This window comes from Emys orbicularis, chromosome 7, assembly GCF_028017835.1.
Source record: "Emys orbicularis isolate rEmyOrb1 chromosome 7, rEmyOrb1.hap1, whole genome shotgun sequence".
In the NCBI taxonomy this organism is placed as follows: Eukaryota; Metazoa; Chordata; order Testudines; family Emydidae; genus Emys; species Emys orbicularis.
Genome location: NC_088689.1, coordinates 79,715,356 through 79,739,550, shown reverse-complemented (window position 1 = coordinate 79,739,550; position 24,195 = coordinate 79,715,356). Strand labels below are relative to the sequence as shown.

The window sequence follows — 24,195 nt, the reverse complement described above, 5'->3', positions numbered from 1 at the left end:
GAAGGAAGCAAGGATTTGGGGTAGGGGGTGGGGGGAGCAGATGAGATTGGGGAGCTGGGCAGACAATCCATGCCCCCAGACTGGTGCATAGGCCTCCCCCCGACCAGCTACCTCCTGAGCCAGGCCCAGCGCCTGCCCTCTGAGGAAGTGCAGAGGACGGAGCAGCTGACTGGGTGGCGTCGGCTGTGAATTGCGAGGGATGACAGAGGCTGGGCGATTGCCTTGGGGAGCCAGGCTGGCTTGCAAGGCAGGCCTTTGTGTGTGGGAGGCGATGTGCATGTGTGTGGCTGGGAGCTGGGGAGTGTCTGGCTGGGTTTCCCAGGAGGCAACATGCGTGATCCTGGGTTGATATAGTCTTTGGCCTGGTGCAAGGGCTGGATTTTCTGCCGGCGCTCACTGATGTGCCCCTATGCCCCTGGGACTGCTGTTCTGCCAGCCCCATGCCCTATTCACCTGCCCACCCATGCACAGAGAGACCAGGGGAATTCTGAAATATGCATTTCATGTTACAGCCAAAAGCGGATCAGGTGGATATGCCCAAACCCACCACAAAAGTGCCACCACCGCACAGGAGAGCGCCCCAAGCACAGCCACTGGGAACGACTGCAGCAGGTCAGTGAGCCAGATCAACACATTGGGCCCTGCCAGGCCACCTGCGCCCATGCTGGCTGGCAGTGCCCTTGGCACTGAAGGAGCAACCAGGCACCAGCTGTGTTCGCTAGGGCCATGGCTGCCTGATCTCTCCAAAGAGAAGATCCACTTTTATCCCTCCCTAGCACGTCACAGCATTCAGAGGCTGAGATCACTCAGGGCCTGGAAATAAATGCGTCCCGCCCTTGGCAGGCTATGGAATGGGGCCAGATCCCCAGCCTAGCACTGGGCGATCATGGTCCTCAGGGCAGGAGAGGGGTCAGCACTGACCCAGGGTGGGTTGGCATCCCCCAGTCAGGGAAGCAGATGTGCAGAAGGTGCCCAAAAGCAGCCTGCCCTAATATGTACCAGTCATGCCACAGACTCCTGGCAGCTGAAAGCACCTGGGCTCTGGCCCCAGCTCTAATACGTCACATAGGTGCTGCCCGTGCCGGGGAGGGGCTATGGCTGGGTTCTCCTCCTTACTATGGCTCTATATATTCCCTGGCAGGTATTAAAGTGGGTCAGAAGCCAGCAGGGGCTCCCCCACCCACTGGGGCAGCAGCTGGACAGCCTGGGGTGGATGGAGAGAGCATGTTCTCCAAAATCCTGCCAGGAGGAGCTGCAGAACAAGCAGGCAAACTGACAGAAGGTAAGGCTATGTCTACACTTGCAGAGTTTTTTTGCTGACAGTTTTGTCGGTGATAGAAAAGCGCTAAAAGAAAAGCACTGGTTTGTGTTCACATTGTTTTCCACAGGTGTCAGAGTGTGTTTACATATGCAGCACTTGCACTGCAGATGAGAGGAGTGCACTGTGGTAGCTATCCCACTATGCACTGCTCCGGGATACAAAGCAAATCATTATTATGGCAGGGGTGGATGTGTGTGTGTGTGAGTGAGACAGTCGCCGGAAGCAACCAGTCCTAACGCGGGGGGGGGGGGGGGGAAGACCCCCAACCCCAGGCCCGCCTCCCTCCCTGACTCTGCACAACACATTCTGTCTGCCTGCCTCTGTTTGCATTGTGGGAGGCAGCAGGAGCATTCCACAATAATGATTTGTTTTGTGTTCCAGAGCAGTGACAGCACCAGCTGTCAGAACGGAGCTAAAGGGGAGGGGCGCCTACGTGCAGGCAGGACTGCTGAATTTCAAAGATCGGCCATTCCCACTCTGCATTGTGGGACAGCTCTGGAGGGCAATTAGACCAGTAAAAGCAATCAAGAGTCTTCACTGGCACATCAGCGCAAAAGAATCAGCGCAAAAAGCAAAAAGACTCTCGTTGGGGTGGTTTTATTTTTGTGCTGAAACTGCTGAGTTTCAGCGCAAAATCTGGATTTCTAGTGAAGACGCTAGTGTATTTTTTGTGCAAAAATTACAATAGGACCTCAGAGGATCCCTCCTCCAGTTCAGTGTTACTTTCCATGTCTTTCAACTGTTGCTGATGCCATGAGCAGAGAGAAAGGAAGAAGTATTTTGAGGTGTCCATTCCCCTTTCTTATAGCTCTCTTTTTTTGAAAACCACCTCCAGCTGAGGTTCAGGCGACAGAAAGTTTGTTTGGGCAGGAATCTCAAGCTGTTCCTTTGTCAAAATGTAAATTTTTACCCACATTCTCTTTCCTGCTAAAGAATGGCCACTTAGCCAGGTGATGGTCCATTTGATTCTGTTGACATCTGGCTGAGGCATCAGTTTGCCATTTGTCTCTGAGGAACTGGTTTGTGGCTGTTTTTCCGGACTTGGAACGTCTCAGAAACATCATACAGTAGAATCTCATAACTTACATACAATGTTGTGACACACACTTTTCCAAGACAATAATGATCAGCAAAGTATGAGTTTTCAAAGGATACCTCGCAAGGCATACTTTTTACAAAATTTATCATAGTCTTTAAAAAGGGTGAACATAGGGGGACAGACTGTCACAAGAGTCGCTGCTGGCTCTCACTGTGCTGAGTGTCTGGCGGCCGGGAGTAAATTAGATGGGAAGGACAAGATCAGGAAAATGGGGCAGGATTGAACTTGACTCGAGTGAGGGGGGTGGAGGAGACCAGAGCCACAGGGGAATCTACTTAGTGAGAATCTGATCGAAGGATCTGCCGGGGGATTGCTAATGAAGTCCCTGCTCATGCTGAGAAACAGGTAGGTGGCACTTTGGGGACTTGTGCCCAATCTGACTGCATTCTCCCTTCAGAGCCCCCCCACCAGCCAGTGGGACAGCAGGCCTGCTGCCCTGCCAGACAGACCAGGCCAGAGCTCAGCAATGGATACCCAGCTCCTCCTGCTGCATTTGTGCCAGGAAAGGCTGTGCTGACCGCTGATGCCTGAGTCCAGCAGAAGGGCCTCAGCTGGGATTGTGCCTCCCTAAGTCCCTTTAAAGAGCGGGGCTTAGGCCTGTCAAGGCTAATTCCCCACTCTGGCACTTTGAGTGCAGAAGTGGGGCCCGCAAGGATTCTAAAAATTAATACTGGCCACTCCAGGCTTGTATTAAACTCCCACGGTTACAGCTTTTCTCTGACCTTGGATTGGTAGATGCTGCCACCACCCAAATGCAGAATCCCTTTGAGAGCCCAGGAAGGTGCACTTGGGAATTCCTTCCTGTGAGGTACCTTCAAGCCCTTTCACACACACACACCCCCAGGGAAGAGCTGAGAAAGAAGGGGGGGGAAAGGGAAATCAGCTATTGGCACCAGCTAATTAAACAATGTGCACAAACCTCTTCAGACACAAAAATCCAATTCTGTTCTTTAAAAAAGGTAAAATTTATTAATAAAAAAAGAAAGAAAATACATCTGGGAACTCAGGCTATTGCTAGAGTTTAAAAGAGCAACTACAAGAATTAAGCACCAAGAATAGCTTTCTTGAGGTCCAGCTTAAAGGTTACAAGCAAAACAAAAGCACCTGGGGTTAGCACAGAGGAATCCACAAGCCCCAACAAAATAAAAGGGATAAACCTAATGACGTCTTCCTAGACATTTCCTGATCTACTTACATATCTGGGGTTTTAAATGATTAGTTTCTAGGTATGATACTGATGATTTTTCATATCTGGCCCAAGCTTCTTATAGCATAGCTATGCCCTGTCCGCCTCTCCCTGGGAGAACAACAGACAGACAAAAGGGGAGTCTTTTTTCAATTTTAAAAAGTTCTAGCCTCCCTCTAGGCTCTTTTGGCCAGGTACCTTCCTTTTACCTATGCATAGCAGTGAGACTTTAACCCTTTACAGGTAGAGCAATTAGAGAACAGTTACTAAGAGGGGTTTTGTAGCTACTGGATGTCCATAAAAGAGAGTTACCCCACCACTTCATTTATCACCCCCCCCCCCATTTATCACACTACCCCCAAATCAGAGACGGTGTTGGACAGCCTGGTTCAGGTCAGGTCCACACGGCTGGGATTTCTTCCTGGAGGTTTAGGAAAACAGAGTTAATAAGATACATGCACCTCTAATTTTACTACTAATTACATGAAGAACTAAACAGTATTTTCCACATTTTAAGGACTACAATGACAGAATACAGGGACATTTTTACCCAGCTGATTCTGGGAAACCTTCCCCGGAGAGTGCATCAGCCACTTTGTTAGAGGCTCCTGAAATGTGTTGTATTTCAAAATCAAAGTCTTGAAGAGCTAAACTCCACTGAAGGTTTTTTGTTCGTCTCCTTGACTGTGTGAGGCCACTTCAGTGCAGCACGGTCAGTCTGCAGGTGGAAACGCCATCCCCAAATGTATGGGCGTAGCTTCTCCAGAGCATACACAATGGCGTAACATTCTTTTTCTGAGACTGACGAGTGGCTTTCCCTCTCAGAAAGTTTATTGCTGAGAAACACGACAGGATGGAATTGTTGATCTGGTCCTTCCTGCATTAAAACAGCTCCTACACCATGCTCGGACACATCTGTGGTTACAACAAAAGGTTGGTCGAAGTCTGGGGCCCTTAGTCCAGGGTCAGACGTAAGGGCTGCTTAAGCTGGTTAAAGGCTTTCTGACACTTCTCAGTCCACTGAACTGCATTTGACTGTTTTTTCCTGGTTAGGTCGGTCAGTGGGGTGGCAGTTTGGCTGTAGTGTGGTACAAATCTGTAATACCCGGCCAAGCCCAAGAAGGATTGGACCTGCTTCTTTGACTGAGGGACAGGCCAATTTTGGATAGCATTTACCTTAGCCTGTAGGGGGTTGATAGTTCCTTGACCCACCTGGTGTCCAAGGCACATTACCCTGTTTAGGCCTATTTGACATTTTTGGCCCTAACGGTTAATCCTGCCTCCCTTATGCGCTGGACGAGCTTTTCTAAATAATCCCGAACCACTTCTTTCTCCACAGAGTGGATGAGAAGCTGGATATGAGTCAGCAGTGTGTCCTTGTTGCCAAGAAGGCTAACGGCATATTGAACTGCATTAGTAAGAGCATTGCCAGCAGATCAAGTGAAGTGTTTATTCCCCTCTATTCAGCACTGGTGAGGCCACATCTGGAGTATTGCATCCAGTTTTGGGCCTCCCACTACAGAAAGGATATGGACAAATTGGAGGGAGTCCAGCAGAGGGCCAAAAAAAAAAATGATTAGGGGGCTGGAGCACATTACTTATGAGGAGAGGCTGAGGGAACTGGGATTATTTAGTCTGCAGAAGAGAAGAATGAGGGGGGATTTTATAGCTACTTTCGACTACCTGAAAGGGGGTTCCAAAGAGGATGGATCCTAGACTGTTCTCAGTGGTACCAGATGACAGAACAAGGAGTAATGGTCTCAAGTTGCAGTAGGTTGGATATTAGGAAAAACTTTTTCACTAGGAGGGTGGTGAAGCACTGGAATAGGTTACCTAGGGAGGTGGTGGAATCTCCTTCCTTAGGGGTTTTTAAGGTGAAGCTCGTCAAAGCCCTGGCTGGGATGGTTTAGTTGAGGATTGGTCCTGCTTTGAGCAGAGAGTTGGACTAGATGACCTCCTGAGGTCCCTTCCAACCCTGATATTCTATGTTACCTGCTGCCTGTTTCCACTCAGCCACGGACATTTATTCCTCAGGTGCTCAGTGGACTTACAATGATAGCACCTTTTGGGCTCCTCTGCTCGTACAGGAGACTTGGGACAAGTAAGAGGGATATGGGGAGATGAATGCCCAGCCTCCTTTTTCCCAGAGGTAAAACGGTGATTCTGCTTTCCACCAACCCTGTATCCTTCTGCCAGTGGTTTATGTTTAATTGCAGCTTGTGACTGCTTGTAAGAGTCTGAAAACCCAGCTAATTCCCCCACTGCATTCACCTTTTTGTCCCACAAATACTGTTTTACATCATCACTCCACATATTCAGGAACTGTTCCTGAGTAACTAAATCACACATTTCTTCCAGGCTTGTAATGCCTCACCCACTTGTCCAACAAATCTCTCATTTCATTTACATAAGCCACATTAGTCAATCCAGATCCCCTCTTAAGACTCCTGAATTTAACCCTGTAGGTTTCAGGTGAAATCTGAAACTGTTTTAAAACCAGTTCCTTAAATTTATCATAGTTTGAAGCATCAATAGGCATCTTATTGAATATGTCCAGAGCTCTCAGTCAATTTTGCAACTAAAGTAGTCATTTTTTGATCTCCAGGAATCGCATGGAGAGTGCACAGTCTCTCAAAGGTGATGAAATATTCAGCAATATCACTGGATTCATCATACTGTGGACATAACTGCTCCCATTTGTGGATTTTTGGGGAAGTGGAGCCAGCTGCTGAAGTGTTTTGTCTCTTTCACTCCATTACAGCCAGTTCATGCTTCTGGGTCTCAATCTGGGCCTGTATTTTTCTGTCTTTTAATTCCAGGGCTAGCTGCCTCTCTCTTTCCTTCTCCTCCTGAGCATCTTGCTGGGCTTCAAGCTCTTTGTCTTTTAACTCCATGGCTCTTTTGTGAGCAGCTTCCTCCCTGGCTGCTTCTGCTTCTTTGAGCCTCATTTGAAACTCGCGATGTGATGGGTTTGATCACAAAGACCCCCTTGGGACTGTCACCTGGTGTTTTGTGACTAACTCTGAGCCCGTTTTCCCTGCCTGCTTGGGACTCCAGAACCCTGTCTTGAGCCAGATACGCTAATCTGCTGCGACACAGGCCCTGGGTCTGACCCACACCCCCAAACCTGCAGACTTAACTGAAAACAGCTTAGCAAGTGCTCCTGTCTCTAGCACCCGGACACCCAGCTCCCAATGGGATCCAAACCCCAAATAAATCCATTTTACTCTTACTCATAAATTGTCCGCCCTCTATTACACTGATAGCTGTTTGCTCCCCCAGGTATTAATTGCTTATTCTCGGTTAATTAATAAGCAAAATTGATTTTATTAAGTATAAAAAGTAGGATTTAAGTGGTTCCAAGTAATAACAGACAGAACAAAGTAAGTTACCAAGCAAAATAAAGCAAAACACGCAAGGCTAACTTAATACACTAAGGATCTAGTTACAAATACTAACTTCTCATGCTAGATGTTATCTCAGGGTATGTCTACACTACGAGGGTATTTCGATTTCACTTAAATCGAATATGTGGAATCGATATTGCAAATTCGAACGTGTGTGTCCACACTAAGGACAGTAATTCGACTTTGTGAGTCCACACTAACGGGGAAAGCGTCGACATTGGAAGCGGTGCACTGTGGGCAGCTATCCCACAGTTCCCGCAGTCCCCGCTGCCCATTGGAATTCTGGGTCGAGCCGCCAATGCCTTCTGGGTAAAAAAAAAAGGGTCGAGGGTGCTTTTGGGTAATTGTCGTCATCCGTCTGTCACTACCGCCCTCCCTCCCTCCCTGAAAGCGCCAGCGGGAAATCAGTTCGCGCACTTTTCGGGTCAGTGACAGCGCGGACGCCACAGCACTGCGAGCATGGATCCCGCTGCGACCATCGCTGCAGTTGTGGCCGTTCTCAACGCCTCGCAGGTTATCATCCACCTTTCCCAGAGGCAGATGCAGATAAACCAGGCGAGGAGGCTACGGCACCGCTGTGAGGGCCTGAAGTCTGAGAGTAGCACAGGCCTGTCAGAAAGCATGGGACCCAGCTCCGAGGACATCACGGTGACAATGGGTCATGTGGATGTTGTGGAACGGCGATTCTGGGCACGGGAAACAAGCACGGACTGGTGGGACCGCATAGTGCTGCAGGTCTGGGACGAATCCCAGTGGCTGCGAAACTTTTGCATGCGGAAGGCGACTTTCCTGGAACTTTGTGAGTTGCTGTCCCCTGCCCTGAAGCGCAATGACACCCGGATGCGAGCAGCCCTGACTGTCCAGAAGCGAGTGGCCATAGCCCTCTGGAAGCTTGCAACGCCAGACAGCTACCGGTCTGTCGCGAACCAGTTTGGCGTGGGCAAATCTACCGTGGGGGTTGTTGTGATGCAAGTAGCCAACGCAATCGTTGAGGTACTGCTCTCAAAGGTAGTGACCCTGGGAAACGTGGATGTCATCAGAGATGGCTTCGCCGCGATGGGATTCCCAAACTGCGGTGGGGCTATAGATGGAACTCACATCCCTATCCTGGGACCGGACCACCAGGCCAGCCAGTACATTAACAGAAAGGGCTACTTTTCAATGGTGCTGCAAGCACTGGTGGACCATCGGGGACGTTTTACAAACATCAACGTCGGATGGCCGGGCAAGGTTCATGACGCTCGCGTCTTCAGGAACTCTGGTCTGTTTAGACGGCTGCAGGAAGGTATTTACTTCCCGGACCACAAAATAAGTCTTGGGGATGTGGAGATGCCTACAGTGATCCTTGGGGACCCAGCCTACCCGCTAATGCCCTGGCTCATGAAGCCCTACACTGGCGCCCTATACACTGAAAAAGAACTCTTCAACTACCGGCTGAGCAAGTGCAGAATGGTGGTGGAGTGTGCTTTTGGACGTCTCAAGGGGAGATGGAGAAGCTTACTGACTCGCTGTGATCTCAGCGAAACCAATATCCCCATTGTTATAGCTGCTTGCTGTGTGCTCCACAATCTGTGTGAGAGCAAGGGGGAGACCTTTATGGCGGGGTGGGAGGTTGAGGCAAATAGCCTGGCATCTGATTACGCCCAGCCAGACAGCCGGGCGATTAGAAGAGCCCAGCGGGATGCGCTGTGCAGCCGGGAGGCTTTGACAGCTAGGTTCCACAGTGAGCAGGGTAACCAGTGACTTTTAAGTTTCTGTACAGAGAAGCTGAACCTGCCCCCGTTTCTTTACCCAGTTAAGGATGACTATCCTCTCCAGTCACAGACCCCCTCCACCCCCTTCCAAAAAAATAAAATCAGTTTTATTTTGTTATTGAACACCGTTGTCTTTAGTACTGTTTTCGCGGGAATGTTTGAAACCTGGGACGCAGACTGTGGTGGGGAGCGGGTGTAGTGTACTGATGCAAATGATCCTTCTAAACTCCAGGAATGACAGGATTCGCAGGGGCGGACTGGTTGTTTCAACGGAGCCTGCCAGCCCTCCTGAGCGGGACTGCGTGTATGTGGGGGCTATGTGACTTTATGGCAGGGGGAGGAGGGTTACAGATCCCCTGCTGCGTGGCTCTGTGATCCAGGACAAGGACCGCTGCATAAGATCTGTAACTGCCCTCCCCCGCCACAAAGTCACAGAGCAACCAACCCCCCCCCCCCCCGCCCCCCACAGAACATGAAAACCACCTCCCAGACTGACCAGGGTAACTAGTCACTGCACTGTGTATGTGCCCTGCTGCTGGACCTGCCCCCGCCTCTGTACCCTGCTAAAGGTGACTGTCCTGTCCAATTACCACGCCCCTTCCCCCCCTTCAGACAGACTCTCCCTCAAAAGAACCTGACTGAAACAGTAATGAACAGAAACGTATTTTTTATTAACAACCAGACAGGAAACTGGGGGGTGAAAGTTGGACGGGGGCTTGGGTGAGGCGGGCAGGAAAGGACTTTTCAAATTTTGGGGAATGACAGCCTTCTGGTGCTTGAGCAGTCTGCAGGGGTGGAGTGAGAGTTTTCACGGACTCTGCCGCCCCTCCTTCTTTGGACTTTGGGCGAGGGGGGTATGGGACTTGGTGGCGGGGGAGGGCGGTTACTGATAGACTGCAGCGGGGCTCTGTCCTCCTGCCTCCGTTCCTGCAGAACATCAACAAGGCGCCGGAGCGTGTCCGTTTGCTCCCTCAGAAGTCCAAGCAGCATTTGAGTCGCCTGCTGGTCTTCCTGCCGCCACCTCTCCTCACGTTCCATGTGTGTCCGGTGCATTTGGGACAAATTCTCCCTCCACTGGTTCTGCTGTGCTGCCTGGGCTCGGGAGCAACCCATTAGTTCTGAGAACATGTCCTCTCGCGTCTTCTTCTTCCTCCGCCTAATGTGCGCTAGCCTCTGGGAGTGTGATGCCAGGCTGGGTTGGGAGACAGTTGCAGATGTGGCTGTGGGAATGAGGAAAAGGCAGTGAATTCCTCCGAAAGATAAATGTAGTTGTGAACCAAGAACATAGTCTTTCACTGTGAACAAGACCATGAACCACACCTATCACATGCGCACTCAGGACAAGGTCGAATTTTTGGACCTCGCCTTCAGTGCCTGGGCTTTTGCACTGCCGATCTGGGAAGCGGGGCAGGACACGGTAATCTCTGTAGCAGGCAAACATGGTAAGCCGTAGACTTGTGGCTGCTTAAAACTTTAGGAGTACCACTGGCCTCCTTTCACATTGAAAGCACTGCCAGTCTCTGCTGCCAGCAATCGGCCAAGCAGGAACTCTGGCCCTGTCCCACCCCCTCGCGGATGTCCCAGGGAAAGATCCCTGTATGCTGCCCCTCTCCCGCCCCCACCGCGTGGCTGTAAACCAGCGGTCACAGTTCTGTAAAGGAACTTGTTGCAAGCAGTCCCAATACTAACAGTCCCCTACCTAATTCAAAGCAGGTCATCATGAGCGACATAACTCTCATGAGGATCCCGGACACCGAGAAGCAACGGATGCTTCGAGAAAGCCTGCAGAGACCGGGGCCCTATGCCGCCATGCTATGCAAGGCGATGATACCGGAGTACTTGCTTGTCTCCTGGCGTGGGAACGTCTCGTACTTCGGAGGACCCAGTAAGGCAGCTCTCCCCAGGAACCTGATGAACAGGCTTTCCCATTATCTGCAGGAGAGCTTTGTGGAAATGTCCGTGGAGGATTACTGCTCTATCCCCGGACATATAGACAGTATTCTAATATAGCTGCAGTAGCAGGGACTAAAGAGTGGAGCAGCTTGGGCAGCAGAATCATGCACAACCGGACACTGTTTGATTTTTTTAAAATAGTTGTTACTGATTACTTAAGAGCCCAGGGGGAAGAAATCATGAATCACACATTGTTCTTAGTCTTAATATTCCAGTTTTGTAAAAAATAAAGGTTTATATGTTTAAAGCACTTACCGCTTGATCCTTCCCCTGAATCTGTGTCCGGGTTACATGCTGGGGAGGGTTGGTAGGGGATCTCTGTAAGGGTGATGAAGAGCTCCTGGCTGTCGGGGAAATCAGCTTGGAAAGCGCTGTCGACTGCCTCGTCCTCCTCATCTTCCCCGTCCGCTAACATGTCCGAGGAAGCGGCCGTGGACAATATCCCATCCTCTGAGTCCACGGTCAGTGGTGGGGTAGTGGTGGCGGCCGCACCTAGGATGGAATGCAGTGCCTCGTAGAAACGGGATGTGTGGGGCTGGGATCCGGATCGTCCGTTTGCCTCTTTGGTCTTCTGGTAGCCTTGTCTCAGCTCCTTGATTTTCACGCGGCACTGCGTTGCATCCCGGCTGTATCCTCTCTCTGCCATGGCTTTAGAGATCTTCTCATAGATCTTTGCGTTCCGTCTTTTGGAGCGCAGCTCGGAAAGCACGGACTCATCGCCCCACACAGCGATGAGATCCAAGACTTCCCGATCAGTCCATGCTGGGGCCCTCTTTCTATTCTGGGATTTCACGGCCATCTCTGCTGGAGAGCTCTGCATCGTTGCCAGTGCTGCTGAGCTCGCCACGCTGTCCAAACAGGAAATGAGATTCAAACTGCCCAGACAGGAAAAGGAATTCAAATTTTCCCGGGGCTTTTCCTGTGTGGCTGTCAGAGCATCCGAGCTCGGACTGCTGTCCAGAGCGTCAACAGAGTGGTGCACTGTGGGATAGCTCCCGGAGCTATTACCATCGATTTCCATCCACACCAAGCCTAATTCGATATGGCCATGTCGAATTTAGCGCTACTCCCCTCATTGGGGAGGAGTACAGAAGTCGAATTTAAGAGCCCTCTATGTCAAACTAAATAGCCTCGTGGTGTGGACGGGTGCAGGGTTAATTCGATTTAACGGCGCTAAATTCGACATAAACGCCTAGTGTAGACCAGGGCTCAGGTACAATACTTTTAAGACCAACATTGTAGTTTATGGCCTAGGTCCAGCAATCACTCACATCCCCATAGTTACAGTTCTTTGTTCCAGTTTCTTTCAGGCATCTCTTTGGAGTGGAGAGGCCATCTCTTGAGCCAGCTGAAGACAAAAATGAAGAGGCTTCCATGGCCTTTTATATTCTCTCTCTTGTGGGCAGAAACCCCTTTGTTCTTCTGTGCAAAAATCACAGCAACAAGATGGAGTTTGTAGCCAACTGGGCAAGTCACATGCCCATGAATGCTTCAGCTTTTTGCAGGTCGATGCCATTGTTTACATGTTAGTTTGAACGTTCCCAGGAAAGCTCAGATGTGGATTTGCGTCTCCCAAAATCCATTGTTAGTTAAGTACTCCTAATTACTTGAATAGCCCCTTCACAATATATTGGCCAAACCTCCCTTATGTGTTTCATAGAATCATAGGGTTGGAAGGGACCTCAGGAGGTCATCTAGTCCACCCCCCTGCTCAAAGCAGGACCTAATCCCCAACTAAATCATCCCAGCCAGAGCTTTGTTAAGCCTGACCTGTCCAGATCTGATGCCCACACATTACAAATTGGGAAACTCATGGTGATCGGGCGAGGTCCCGGATGACTGAAAAAAGGCTAATGTAGTTTCCTACAGCAAACACTTCAAATACAAGCATAGAGCCAATGCTCATAACTTCAGATATACAAATCATACATATAGGATGAATATATTCAATAGATATGTTTGCATACCTTTGCAAAGATATGTTACATGGCATATCTAGCACAAAGCATATTCCAATTAGGTTATATTTATACTTATAAGCATATTTCCATAAACATATGGAGTGCAACATCACAGTCAGTATGTACAGCTTTCCTCTGGGTGTCTTCTTAGGGAAAGGACCCAGAATATCCACAGCTATGTGCTGAAATGGAACCTCAATTATGGGGAGCGGCTGGAGAGGGGCCTTGACCTGGTCTTGGTGCTTTCCCTCTGGCATACCTCACAAGACCGGACATAGGTAGAAACATCTTTGCCCATTCCCTCCCAGTGGAATGACTTTTCCAAATGGTCTTTGGTCCTATTCACCCCAGCATGGCCACTAGGGTGATCGTGGGCTAAGCTCAAGAGCTTTTCCCTATACTTAGTTGGAACTACCAACTGTCTCTGAGGAAGCCAGTCCTCCTTGTGCCCACCAGAAAGGGTTTCCTTATACAAGAATCCTCCTTCTACAACAAACCTGGACCTATTAGAAGAGCTGGTGGGTCGTTCCGTGCCGCTGTCCAAGGTCCCTTGAGTCTCTCATCCGCTTCCTGCTCTGCCTGGAATTGCTCCCTTGATGCTGGAGACATTAGCTCTTCTTCGAGTGATTGTTCATGTCCATTCCAAGCAGGTGTGTGCGCGCCGCGTGCATGCCAGCCGGAAGATTTTACTATAGCAGCGCCCGTAGGGTCGACTTCGGCGCCCCCTGGAGTGGCGCCTTCATGGCGCTGTATATAGGGGCCAGCCGACCCTCCACCCCTTCAGTTCCTTCTTACCACCGGTGACGGCTAGCTGGAACTTCGCTTGCTTTTCAGCGATCATGGCAGTGTTCCGTCTTAGTTGTAAATAGTTAGTCAGTTTGTTAGTTTAGAGTTAGTTTAGATAGATAGTTGTTGGGGGTTTTTTCCCCGCAACGTTTTCGTCGCCCCACTGGGGCATGCCCGGGTCCCCAGGGTTCAAATTCTGCAGGGACTGCGGGAAATTCATGTTTAAGAGTGACCCGCACTCTTCGTGCTTAAGGTGCCTCGGGGAGAGCCACCAAAGAGACAGGTGCAGTATCTGCAGGGCATTTCGCCCCAGGACTCTCAAAAGATAGAGAGCAGAGACTTAAAGTCCTCCTAATGGAAGCGGCCCTGCGGCCACAATCGGATCCTGGGCCTGCCGATCCGGCACCCAGCACTTCATCCTCGGTGCGCAGTGCCCCGGCACCGGCGATAAGTCGTGAGGCCAAAGCCTCCAAACCCCGGCACCGGAGAGAGCTGGCGCACAAGAAATCGGCCTCGGTGAGACATCGTTCACCATCGCCAGTGCCGGTTAAAAAGAAGAGGCCAGTGAGAGAACATTCCCCCCCACCAGGACCATAAGGGGCCGGCGCCGTCCACGAGTGCTGCGGACAGGCCGCGCCGCAGACCCATTCTGCTATCCCGATGACTCCCGCCCCGGAGAGGGTACGGTTGAGTCCGGACAGGCCTAGATCCCCAGACATTATAGAGGAAGTGCGCCTCCCATCGACGCCAGAGGCGTTTGAGGCTGCCTCAGACCTCTTGAGCCTCCCGGTGCCGGCGTTGCCGCACCGGTGGAGAGAACCTCCGGATTCCGCTCGACCCCAGTTACAATCTCGGGGCAAACCAGCAATGCTATCACCGCGCTCCCCCAGCGGCACCAGTGCAGAGGGAACTTTCTCCGGTCCGGCGGCACCGGTCCCCGGCGACAGTGGGTACCGCCCCTTCTATGTCCTCGTACTCAGAGACCTCTGACTCGGAGGCGGACTCGTACCACTCCAATAGATCGAGGAGCAGACGATCGTCCTTGCGTGTGAGTGCCCAGCCTTAAACGCCGCAGTGGCAGCAACAGTGGCAAACCCGCCCCTCCCCCCCATGGCCGTTCTGGACGCCATGGGCCTACCACAAGTCACTGGGTCAGGCGTATGGACCCCACTCACGGGCCGCATCGGTCTCCTCGACGTCGGTGGCCCTGCCGCTGATGTCCCCACCACTGGCACCACCGTCTGACAGGAGTGTGCCACAACGGGACACGGCACCGCCTAGTCAGGCACCGGCAGGGACCATGCTCCCAACGCCACAGGCACCGCCCAGCACGCCTCGTCGCTCGGTGTTGACCCCGGTACCGGCCGCAGTGCCGCATCCTGAACCCGCACCGGCTGCGCAGCCTGAGTACCGTGTGCCGCAGGCCCTGGTAGAGGTAGAGGGTATAGAAGAAGGCCCTCTTCAGATGATCTCCTTCTCTTCCTCGCCGGATGAGGCAGTGGCGGGAACGTCAGCAGCGGGAACGTCAGCGGCACCGGCTCTAGAGGTCAATAGGATCCTCCAACAGCTGCTTACTCGAGCAGCCCAGAGCCTCTCAATCCAAACGGAGGAGATTGAGGTGGATACTGATCCAGTGGTGGACATCCTGACCCCATCGGGCCCATCCAGGGTGGCCCTGCCTCTCATAAAGACCATTGCGGACACAACCTGCACTTTGTGGCAGACGCCAGCCTCATTGGCCCCCACGGCTGAAAGGACTGAGAGGCGATATTTTGTTCCATCCAAGGGCTATGAACATCTTTATACACACCCTCCCCCGAACTCCCTAGTAGTAGTAGATGTAGTAGTAGTAGATGCAGCCAACCAGAGGGAACGCCAAAGGTTCCAGGGAGCTACGCCAAAAAATAGAGAGGCCAAGAGATTGGACCTGTTCGGGCGAAAGGTGTATTCGACAGGGGGTCTGCAGTTGCGCATAGCCAATCAGCAGGCCATAGTGAGCCGGTATGGACACAACACGTGTTTGGCTTTGTCTAGGTTCGCGGAACTCCTTCCCCAGGAATCGCGAACCGAGTTTTCAGCCCTGGTCGAGGAGGGAAAATTGATTACCCAAGCTTCCCTCCAGGCAGCCTTGGACGTGGCCAATTCAGCCTCGCGCACGCTGGCGACTGGTCTGGTCATGAGGCGGGGAGCCTGGCTTCAAGTTTCAGGCCTCCCACATGAGGTCCAACAGACAATCCAAGACCTCCCCTTCGAAGGGCCCATGCTCTTCTCGGAGAAGACGGATAAGAGGCTACATAGCCTAAAGGATTCATGGGCTACCCTTCGCTCACTAGGCCTACACACCCCGGTCACTCAGCGTAGGCAGTTCAGGCCGCCACAGGCCCCACAGCCGTACCAGCCTCAAAATCACGCGGACGCATTGCACAGAAGGGCAAGGACAGGCAGAAAGAGGCAACAACAGCAGCCCTCCGGCCAGTCATCTGCCCAACCAAGGCCTCCACAGGGGCCTAGACCACCATTTTGATGGCCCGGTCGAGGACGACCTACCGGTCAGAACTCTGGATCCTACCTTACCTTTTCGTCACGTCTGTCCCCCTTCTATCGTGCGTGGGCCTGGATCACATCGGACAGTTGGGTGCTTTGCACAGTAGAGAGGGGATATTCTATCCAGTTCTCCTCCCTCCTGCCCCACCAGCCCCCCTCCCCATCCCTCTTCAGGGACCCCTCTCACGAGCAACTTCTAATTCAGGAAGTGCAGTCCCTCCTCGCAGCAGGGGCAGTAGAGGAGGTTCCTCAGGAGCTCAGGGGCAGGGGCTTCTATTCCCATTATTTCCTAATACCGAAAGTGAAAGGGGGCCTCGGACCTATTTTGGACTTGCGGCGTCTCAACAAGTTTGTAAAGAAGCTCAAGTTCCGCATGGTCTCCCTGTCCTCCATCATACCTTCCATGGATCCAGGAGACTGGTATGTCGCCCTCGACTTAAAGGACGCATACTTTCACATTGCAATAATCCCTCAGCACAGGCGTTACCTCAGATTTGTCGTGGGCAACGCCCATCTACAGTTTACCGTTCTTCCTTTTGGACTGTCAGCAGCCCCAAGGATCTTCACGAAGTGCATGGCAGTCATGGCAGCCTTCCTGCGCAAGCAGGGTATTCAGGTGTTTCCCTACCTGGACGATTGGCTCACCAAGGGCCGTGCCAAGGCACAGGTGGAGGCTCAGGTGGTCTTCATCAGGCAGACCTTCCTCGAGCTCGGCCTCTTACTGAATGAGGCCAAGTCCACACTTTCTCCAACCCAAAGAATCGAATTTATAGGGGCAGTTCTGGACTCGACACACGCCAGAGCATACCTCTCAGAGGCCAGGTTCCAGACTATATCCAACATTATTCTCGGCCTCCAACGTTACCCGACCACCACAGCAAGAAATTGCCTCAAGTTGCTAGGGCACATGGCGGCATGTACCTATGTGGTGAGCCACGCCAGACTCAGACTGTGTCCGCTCCAGTCCTGTTGGCAGGGGTGTATCGGCCGGGCAGGGACTCCCTAGAATCAGTGGTGACGCTACCTCAGCCACTGTTGGACTCCCTCCAATGGTGGCTCGACCCGCGGGAGGTCTGCACGGGAGTGCCTTTCCTCGGCCCCGAGCCCTCCCTATCCCTGGTAATGGACGCATCGGATGTGGGATGGGGTGCACATCTGGGCGACCTCAGGACCCAAGGCCTGGTCATGGGAAGACCTTTCGTTACACATCAATGTCAGGGAATTACGAGCGGTGCGCCTCGCATGCATAGCCTTCAAATCCCAGCTGGCGGGCAGGTGCGTTTCTGTCCTCACAGACAACACTCCAACGATGTTCTATATCAACAAACAGGGTGGTGCTCGCTCCTCTCCCCTGTGCCGGGAAGCCCTCGCATTATGGGACTTTTGCGTACAGAACGTAATTCACCTGACAGCATCCTACCTCCGGGGATGCAGAACGGGCTTGCAGACGCCCTCAGCCGCTCGTTCCAAGGTCATGAGTGGTCTATCCGCTGGGATATAGTACTCTCAATTTTCCGGCTCTGGGGTCATCCCCAGGTGGACCTGTTTGCCTCCAGAGAGAACAGGAAGTGTCGCCAATTCTGCTCCCTCATGGGACGCAATCCGGGGTCTCTAACGGATGCCTTCCTCCTTTCTTGGGCAGACGGGTTATTTTACGCCTTTCCCCCCGATTCCTATGGTTCACAGAGTAATCCTCAAGGCCCGCAGAGATCACGCTCGTGTCATCCTGATAGCGCCGGCGTGGCCGCGCCAGCACTGGTACACGTCGCTCCTGCATATGTCTACACGGGTACCCCTCAGGTTGCCCCTACTCCCGGACTTGATCACACAGGATTGGGGTTGCCTGCGTCACCCGAACCTGGAGTCGCTCCACCTCACAGCCTGGATGCTCCATGGCTAAACCCCGTGGAGATGCAATGCTCGCACCAGGTCAGGCAGGTCCTTCTTGGTAGCAGGAAGCCCTCAACAAGGACCACATACTTGGCCAAGTGGAAGCGCTTCTCCCTCTGGGCCACACAATGGGGTCAGTCTCCCTTGCTCGCCCCGGTCCCTCTCATATTGGACTATTTGCTACATCTGAGACACCTGGGACTCTCCCTGTCTTCGGTTCGAGTACACCTTGCTGCAATCTTGGTGTTCCACCCTGGAGCGGGGGGGTACCTCAGTGTTTGCGGACCCACTCATTGGTCGCTTCCTCAAGGGTTGTTCCCGCACATTCGTCAACCTGTCCCTGCTTGGGACCTCAATTTGGTCCTGTCCGTCCTCACAGGGCCCCCCTTCGAGCCGCTGGCTTCATGCTCGCTGTTATATCTTTCATATAAGGTCACGTTCTTGGTGGCTATCACATCAGCCCGGAGGGTGTTGGAACTCAGAGCACTGACATCTGAACCTCCATACACCGTCTTCCACAAAGACAAGGTCCAACTCAGGCCGCACCCAGCGTTCCTTCCTAAGGTGGTTTCCCCATTTCACATGGGTCAAGACATTTTTCTCCCGGTGTTCTATCCGAAACCGCACTCCTCGGCTAAGGAGCATAGGCTGCATTCCCTGGATGTTCACAGGGCCCTCGCATTCTACATTGAAAGGACAAGACGCTTCAGGAAATCAACCCAACTTTTTGTTGCCATGGCCAACAGGATGAAGGGGCTCCCGGTCTCTTCACAGCGGATCTCCTCTTGGATCAAAACCTGCATCCAGGAATGCTACAGTCGGGCTAACATTCCAGCCCCGCCTATCACAGCCCACTCCACAAGAGCACAGGCCTCTTCCGCTGCGTTCCTGGCCCAGGTCCTGATGCAGGAAATATGTAGAGCGGCCACGTGGTCCTCAATCCACACTTTTACGGCACATATGCCATCACGCACCAGGCCAGAGATGATGCAGCCTTTGGCCGCGCAGTACTCCAGTCTGCAGTGACCTCCGACCCCACCGCCTAGGTTCAGGCTTGTGAGTCACCTGCTTGGAATGGACATGAACAATCACTCGAAGAAGAAAAAACGGTTACTCACCTTTTTGTAACTGTTGTTCTTCGAGATGTGTTGTTCATGTCCATTCCAATACCCACCCTCCTGCCCTTCTGTTGGAGTGTCAGCAAGAAGGAACTGAGGGGGTGGCGGGTCGGCTGGCCCCTATATACAGCGCCATGAATGCGCCACTCCAGGGGGCGCTGAAGCCGACCCTACGGACGCTGCTATAGTAAAATCTTCCGGCTGGTGTGCACGCGGCGCGCACACACCTGCTTGGAATGGACATGAACAACACATCTCGAAGAACAACAGTTACAAAAAGGTGAGTAACCGTTTTTTCCTCGCTGGGTTGTGGATTGGGCTTGGTGCTACTGGAAGCAATGCCTGTGATGGGGGTGTCTCCATCAACTGAGCTGCTTTCCACTGGTGCACTAGGTTGTATTTCAGGCTCCAGTTGAGCTTCTTGCGCTGGTTTAGCAGCTGCTGCAGGTGCAGGCTCTATGGCACCCTTTGGTGTTGGCTCCCCTGACTCTGGTGCGGTTGCAAGCACAGGCTCTGGTGCTGACAGCTCCACCAGTTCCGATCCTTGGGCTGGTTCTGGCTGGGTCTCAGGAACTGGATCTACAACCACTGCCATAGACTCTGGTCTGGGGTCTGGTTTCATCACCTTTGGAGGCTCAGGAATGGAGTTAGGTGTGGAGCCTGTTTAGCCTGGCTGTGGGTGACCATCCCCACCCTTTTGGTTAGCCTCAGTTGGTTGGCTAAGTCTTCTCCCAGCAGTATGGGAATGGGATAATCGTCATAGTCCATATTCCTGACCAGCCCTTGTACTGGACAGGCAACTTGGCTGTGGGCGAGTTAAAAGAGTTGGCCTTAAAGGGTTGCACTGTCACTTGGGCCTCTGGGTGATGAATTTGGGGTCCACCAGGGATTAGTGGATAGCTGACACCTGTGCTCTAGTGTCACGCAGTAATCTTTCTCCCGCCCACACTCACAGTTCCCACCCACCCCCCCGTCAAGGCTAATACCCCCCCCCTTCATTTATCACAAGGCCACCCCCCTCTCCTCGGCATTTCCTATTAGCTAGCTGAGGCGGCTCGCCATTCAGTTTGCTGGCTTCTGTGGATCCCATTTTCAGTGCCTAACTCTCCCCATGAAGTGTATGGGGCACCCAGGCCAAATGGGGCTGTGGATCACTGAGTCAGAGTACTCTGCTAGCCTAGGCCCCCTTTTCACCTGGTCTAGGTGGGATAGGCTCCCCAACCTTTTCCAGGCAAGCACACAGGCAGGGCCACACCCACTTCCACAGAAAGACAGTGATCCGCTCTGGGAAGGCTCATCTTAAGAAGCTTGCCACAGCACCCAGATGTCCACACAGAACAAGGCAGGTTACTAAGAAAATAAAACAGAGCACGCAAACTAAGCTTAATACACTAAAGAACCTAGTTACATGTGAGTTCTCACCCTAAATATGGTTCTAATAATCTTTTTCACAGGCCAGATGCCCTTCCAGCCTGGGCCCAGTTCTTTCCCCCTGTTCAGTCTTAGTTGTTTCCAGCAGTCATCTTGGGTTGGGTAGCAGGTGAGAACTGATGACCCGGATTACCTCACTCCCAACCCTTAAATAGGATTTGCATAAGGCAGGAGTCCTTTGTTTCCTAATTTAACCCCCCGCCCCCCCAGTTTCTCGTGGAAAAGTACAAAACTCAAGATGGGATCCAGTATCAGGTGACATGGTTACATGCCTCTGTAGGGCCCTTGTACCCATTCTTCACAGGCTGACCCACACATTCACAGGAAGACTAAGCTCTTTTACAGTCCATTGTCCTTGTTGTTGGGCCATCCACCCTGTCTGGCTTTTCCATTGTTGTACCTGAAGTGTTAGCCGTGGGCATCATCCAAAGTAGCATAGTTGAAATACAGATACATAGTCAGTATTCCTAACTTCAAATACAGAAGTTATACAAGCATACAAATAGGATAATCACATTCAGTAAATCATAACCTTTCCAATATCATCTCACATGAGCCACCTTGCATAAAGCATCTCAGTTATATCATATTCATATTATAAGCATATTTTCATAAAGAATGTGGAATGACATGTTACACCCTCCCCCTTCTCTGGGCTCCCCTCTTGGGCACATCACCCTTTCCAAGAAGGATGTGGAAAAATTGGAAAGAGTCCAGCGGAGGGCAACAAAAATGATTAGGGGTCTGGAGCACATGACTTATGAGGAGAGGCTGAGGGAACTGGGATTGTTTAGTCTCCAGAAGAGAAGAATGAGGGGGGATTTGATAGCAGCCTTCAACTACCTGAAGGGGGGTTCCAAAGAGGATGGAGCTCGGCTGTTCTCAGTGGTGGCAGATGACAGAACAAGGAGCAATGGTCTCAAGTTGCAGTGAGGGAGGTCCAGGTTGGATATTAGGAAACACTATTTCACTAGGAGGGTGGTGAAGCACTGGAATGCGTTACCTAGGGAGGTGGTGGAGTCTCCTTCCTTGGAGGTTTTTAAGGCCCGGCTTGACAAAGCCCTGGCTGGGATGATTTAGTTGGGAATTGGTCCTGCTTTGAGCAGGGGGTTGGACTAGATGACCTCTTGAGGTCCCTTCCAACCCTGATATTCTATGATTATATGATTCTTTGCTCCTTAGAGTGGAATCCGTCTCTGGTTCAGCTGTGACCTGCAGGTAGCTAACAACCTAGGTCAGTGGTTCCCAAACTTGTTCCATCGCTTGTGCGGGGAAAGCCCCTGGCGGGCCTGCCCGGTTTGTTTACCTGCCACGTCCGCAGGTTCGGCCGATCGCGGCTCCCAGTGGCTGCGGTTCGCTGCTCCAGGCCAATGGGAGCTGCTGGAAGTGGCGCGGGCCGAGGGACGTACTGGCCGCCGCTTCCAGCAGCTCCCATTGGCCTGGAGCAGCGAACCGCGGCCACTGGGAGCCGCGATCGGCCGAACCTGCGGACGCGGCAGGTAAACAAACCGGGCGGGCCCGCCAGGGGCTTTCCCCGCACAAGCGGTGGAACAAGTTTGGGAACCACTGACCTAGACAGTTGTCTCCCTGGCAGGCACCACACTCCCATCCCTTCCTGAGGTGGTGTTGCCTCCAGCTGAAATGCAGGAGCTGGTCTCAGCCAACCTCCCAGCTGCAAGCATGTGGCTTCCCCCTGCTGCAGAGGAATCAAGGAGGCTCTCTCCCATTCTCTCAGCAGTTCCTGAGACCTTACCCTTTCCTTTGGGGGTCCCAGCATAACACTCCCTCCTGCTTCAGGCAAATACTTTAACCTGAGCTACGTGGAAGAATCATAACCAAGAAGCAGGTCAACTAGGAGGTGTTCCATTATCCCCACAGTCAAAACATTTCCAAATCTTCCTACACCACATGGATTTTAGCTAGTGGTACAAGGAATCTGCTTTCACCAACCCTCACAAGCTCTGCCATTTCACCAGGTAATATACTAGCCTTTGGGACCACACTCTGCTTAACCAGAGAGATCTGGGTCCATGTATCCTTCTGCCCCAGGTACTCCCTGCCATTAGCTCTGACAACCTTAACATGCTCCATATCTGGTTCTGCAGAGGCTAATCTCACAAAACCAATATGATAGTGTAATCAGGCACAGACTCACCCCTGCGGCGCCTCCTGCTGGTCGTCTCGGGAATTAGCTCACCAGTCGTCAGAGCGCCCTCTTCAGGCCAGGTGTCCGCCTGTCGTTGGCCCCCATGTCCCTCCTGGACCCCGGTGCCCTTGGCTTGGGTGTTGCCCCCCCTGGCAGTACCCCACTCTCTCTCTTGGTCTCCCCACCCAGGGGAACCCCCACCCCCTATCCCCACGTTGCCTCAGTCGTGGCTACTGCCAGTCACCATCTAGCCCCCGCGCCCTGGGGCGGACTGCAGCCAATCATCACAGGCAACAAGGGGTTCGGACTGGCTGCCTTTACCCACCAGAGGCTGCCCCTCTGCAACCCCAATACCTATGTGGGCCTAGGACCAGGCCCTGCAGCCTGGGGAGTTGCTGGCCTAGGGCTTCCCTGCCCCCAAGGGCTTTCCCTAGCCCTGCCTCACTCTAGGTTCCCGGTGAGTTCCCCGGCCGGCCTGCCTGCCTGCCTCTCTCTCTCCAGTCAGAGTGAGACTCCTCAGCTTCTGGCTGCCCTGGCCTTCTTATAAGGCCGAGTTGCTCTGTTTGGGTCGTGGCCCCAGCTGCAGCCACTTCGCCAATCGCCGGGGTTTTGCTCCTCTCCCCAGCCCCAGCCCTCTACAGGGCTTTTCCAACCCCTTCAGGGCTGGAGCGGGTGTTCACCCCGCTACAGATAGGTTTCAATCGCCTGGGGGGTTCTGTGTTGAGGACAGCAGAACTAACATGAGCTATTGGTTGCCTGCTTCCTCCTAGCACAGGGCATTTATGCCTCATATTGGTGGAATTACACCAATAGCACCTTTTGGGATCTTCTTCTTTTTACAGGAGATTTGGGGTGAGGGTTAGAGGAATGATTTTGGGAAGGTGAGTACTCAGCCTCCCAGCCACCCTCTTTCTTGACAGGGATAAAACAGGATCCTCCCTTCCCACCATGTTTAAACCCCTCTTTTGGTGGTTTGCTTTCAATAGATGCCTGGGTCTGTTCAAAGGCATCAGCTAGAGATACCATCTCATCTACAGATTTTTACATTTTTGTCCCATAGGCACGGAAATGCTCTTGAGCAATAAGATCAAACATTCCTTCAAAGCTTGTAACATCTTTGCCCCTCACCCATTTTCCCATCATAACTTTCATTTTGTTCACATATTCCCCATGACTCATACCAATATCCATCCCTCTTGAGATTCCTAAATTTAACTCTATACATTTCAGGGGTAATCTGAAACCTTTGCAAAACATCCTCAATGGGCATTTCATTGAATACACTTAGAGCTTTACCAGTTAATTTTGCAATTAGGGTAGGAATTCTCTTGTCATCAGGGATTTCATGCACTGCACACAGCCTTTCAAAGGTAGTCAGATATTCAGCAATATCATCTGCCTCATTGTATGCAGGACATAAATGGTCCCAATTGTGGATTTTTGGAGTGATGGGAATCACTGGCATCGGTGGATTCTGTTTTTGCTTCTCTAGCAGGTCCAGTTGGTGTTTTCGCTCTCTCTCTCTTTCCTTTATCTCCAGTTCTTTCAGTTCCAATATTTTATGGTGCTCTCCCTCTCTCAAAGCTCCAACTTTACAAT

At 52.1% G+C, this 24,195-nt stretch overlaps 1 protein-coding gene across 1 annotated transcript in view; it reads left to right on the top strand.

The window, feature by feature from the left end:
• BSN (bassoon presynaptic cytomatrix protein) overlaps positions 1–18,398 on the top strand; it is a 76,881-nt gene extending 58,483 nt beyond the window's left edge. Inside the window, exons 5-11 of the mRNA XM_065408221.1 lie at positions 513–612; positions 1,142–1,282; positions 13,721–13,983; positions 14,870–15,460; positions 16,217–16,928; positions 17,654–17,800; positions 18,334–18,398. Coding sequence (XP_065264293.1) covers positions 513–612; positions 1,142–1,282; positions 13,721–13,983; positions 14,870–15,460; positions 16,217–16,928; positions 17,654–17,800; positions 18,334–18,398 — 2,019 coding nt within the window. The remainder of the gene's footprint in view (positions 1–512; positions 613–1,141; positions 1,283–13,720; positions 13,984–14,869; positions 15,461–16,216; positions 16,929–17,653; positions 17,801–18,333) is intronic.
• Positions 18,399–24,195: the final 5,797 nt, after the last annotated feature.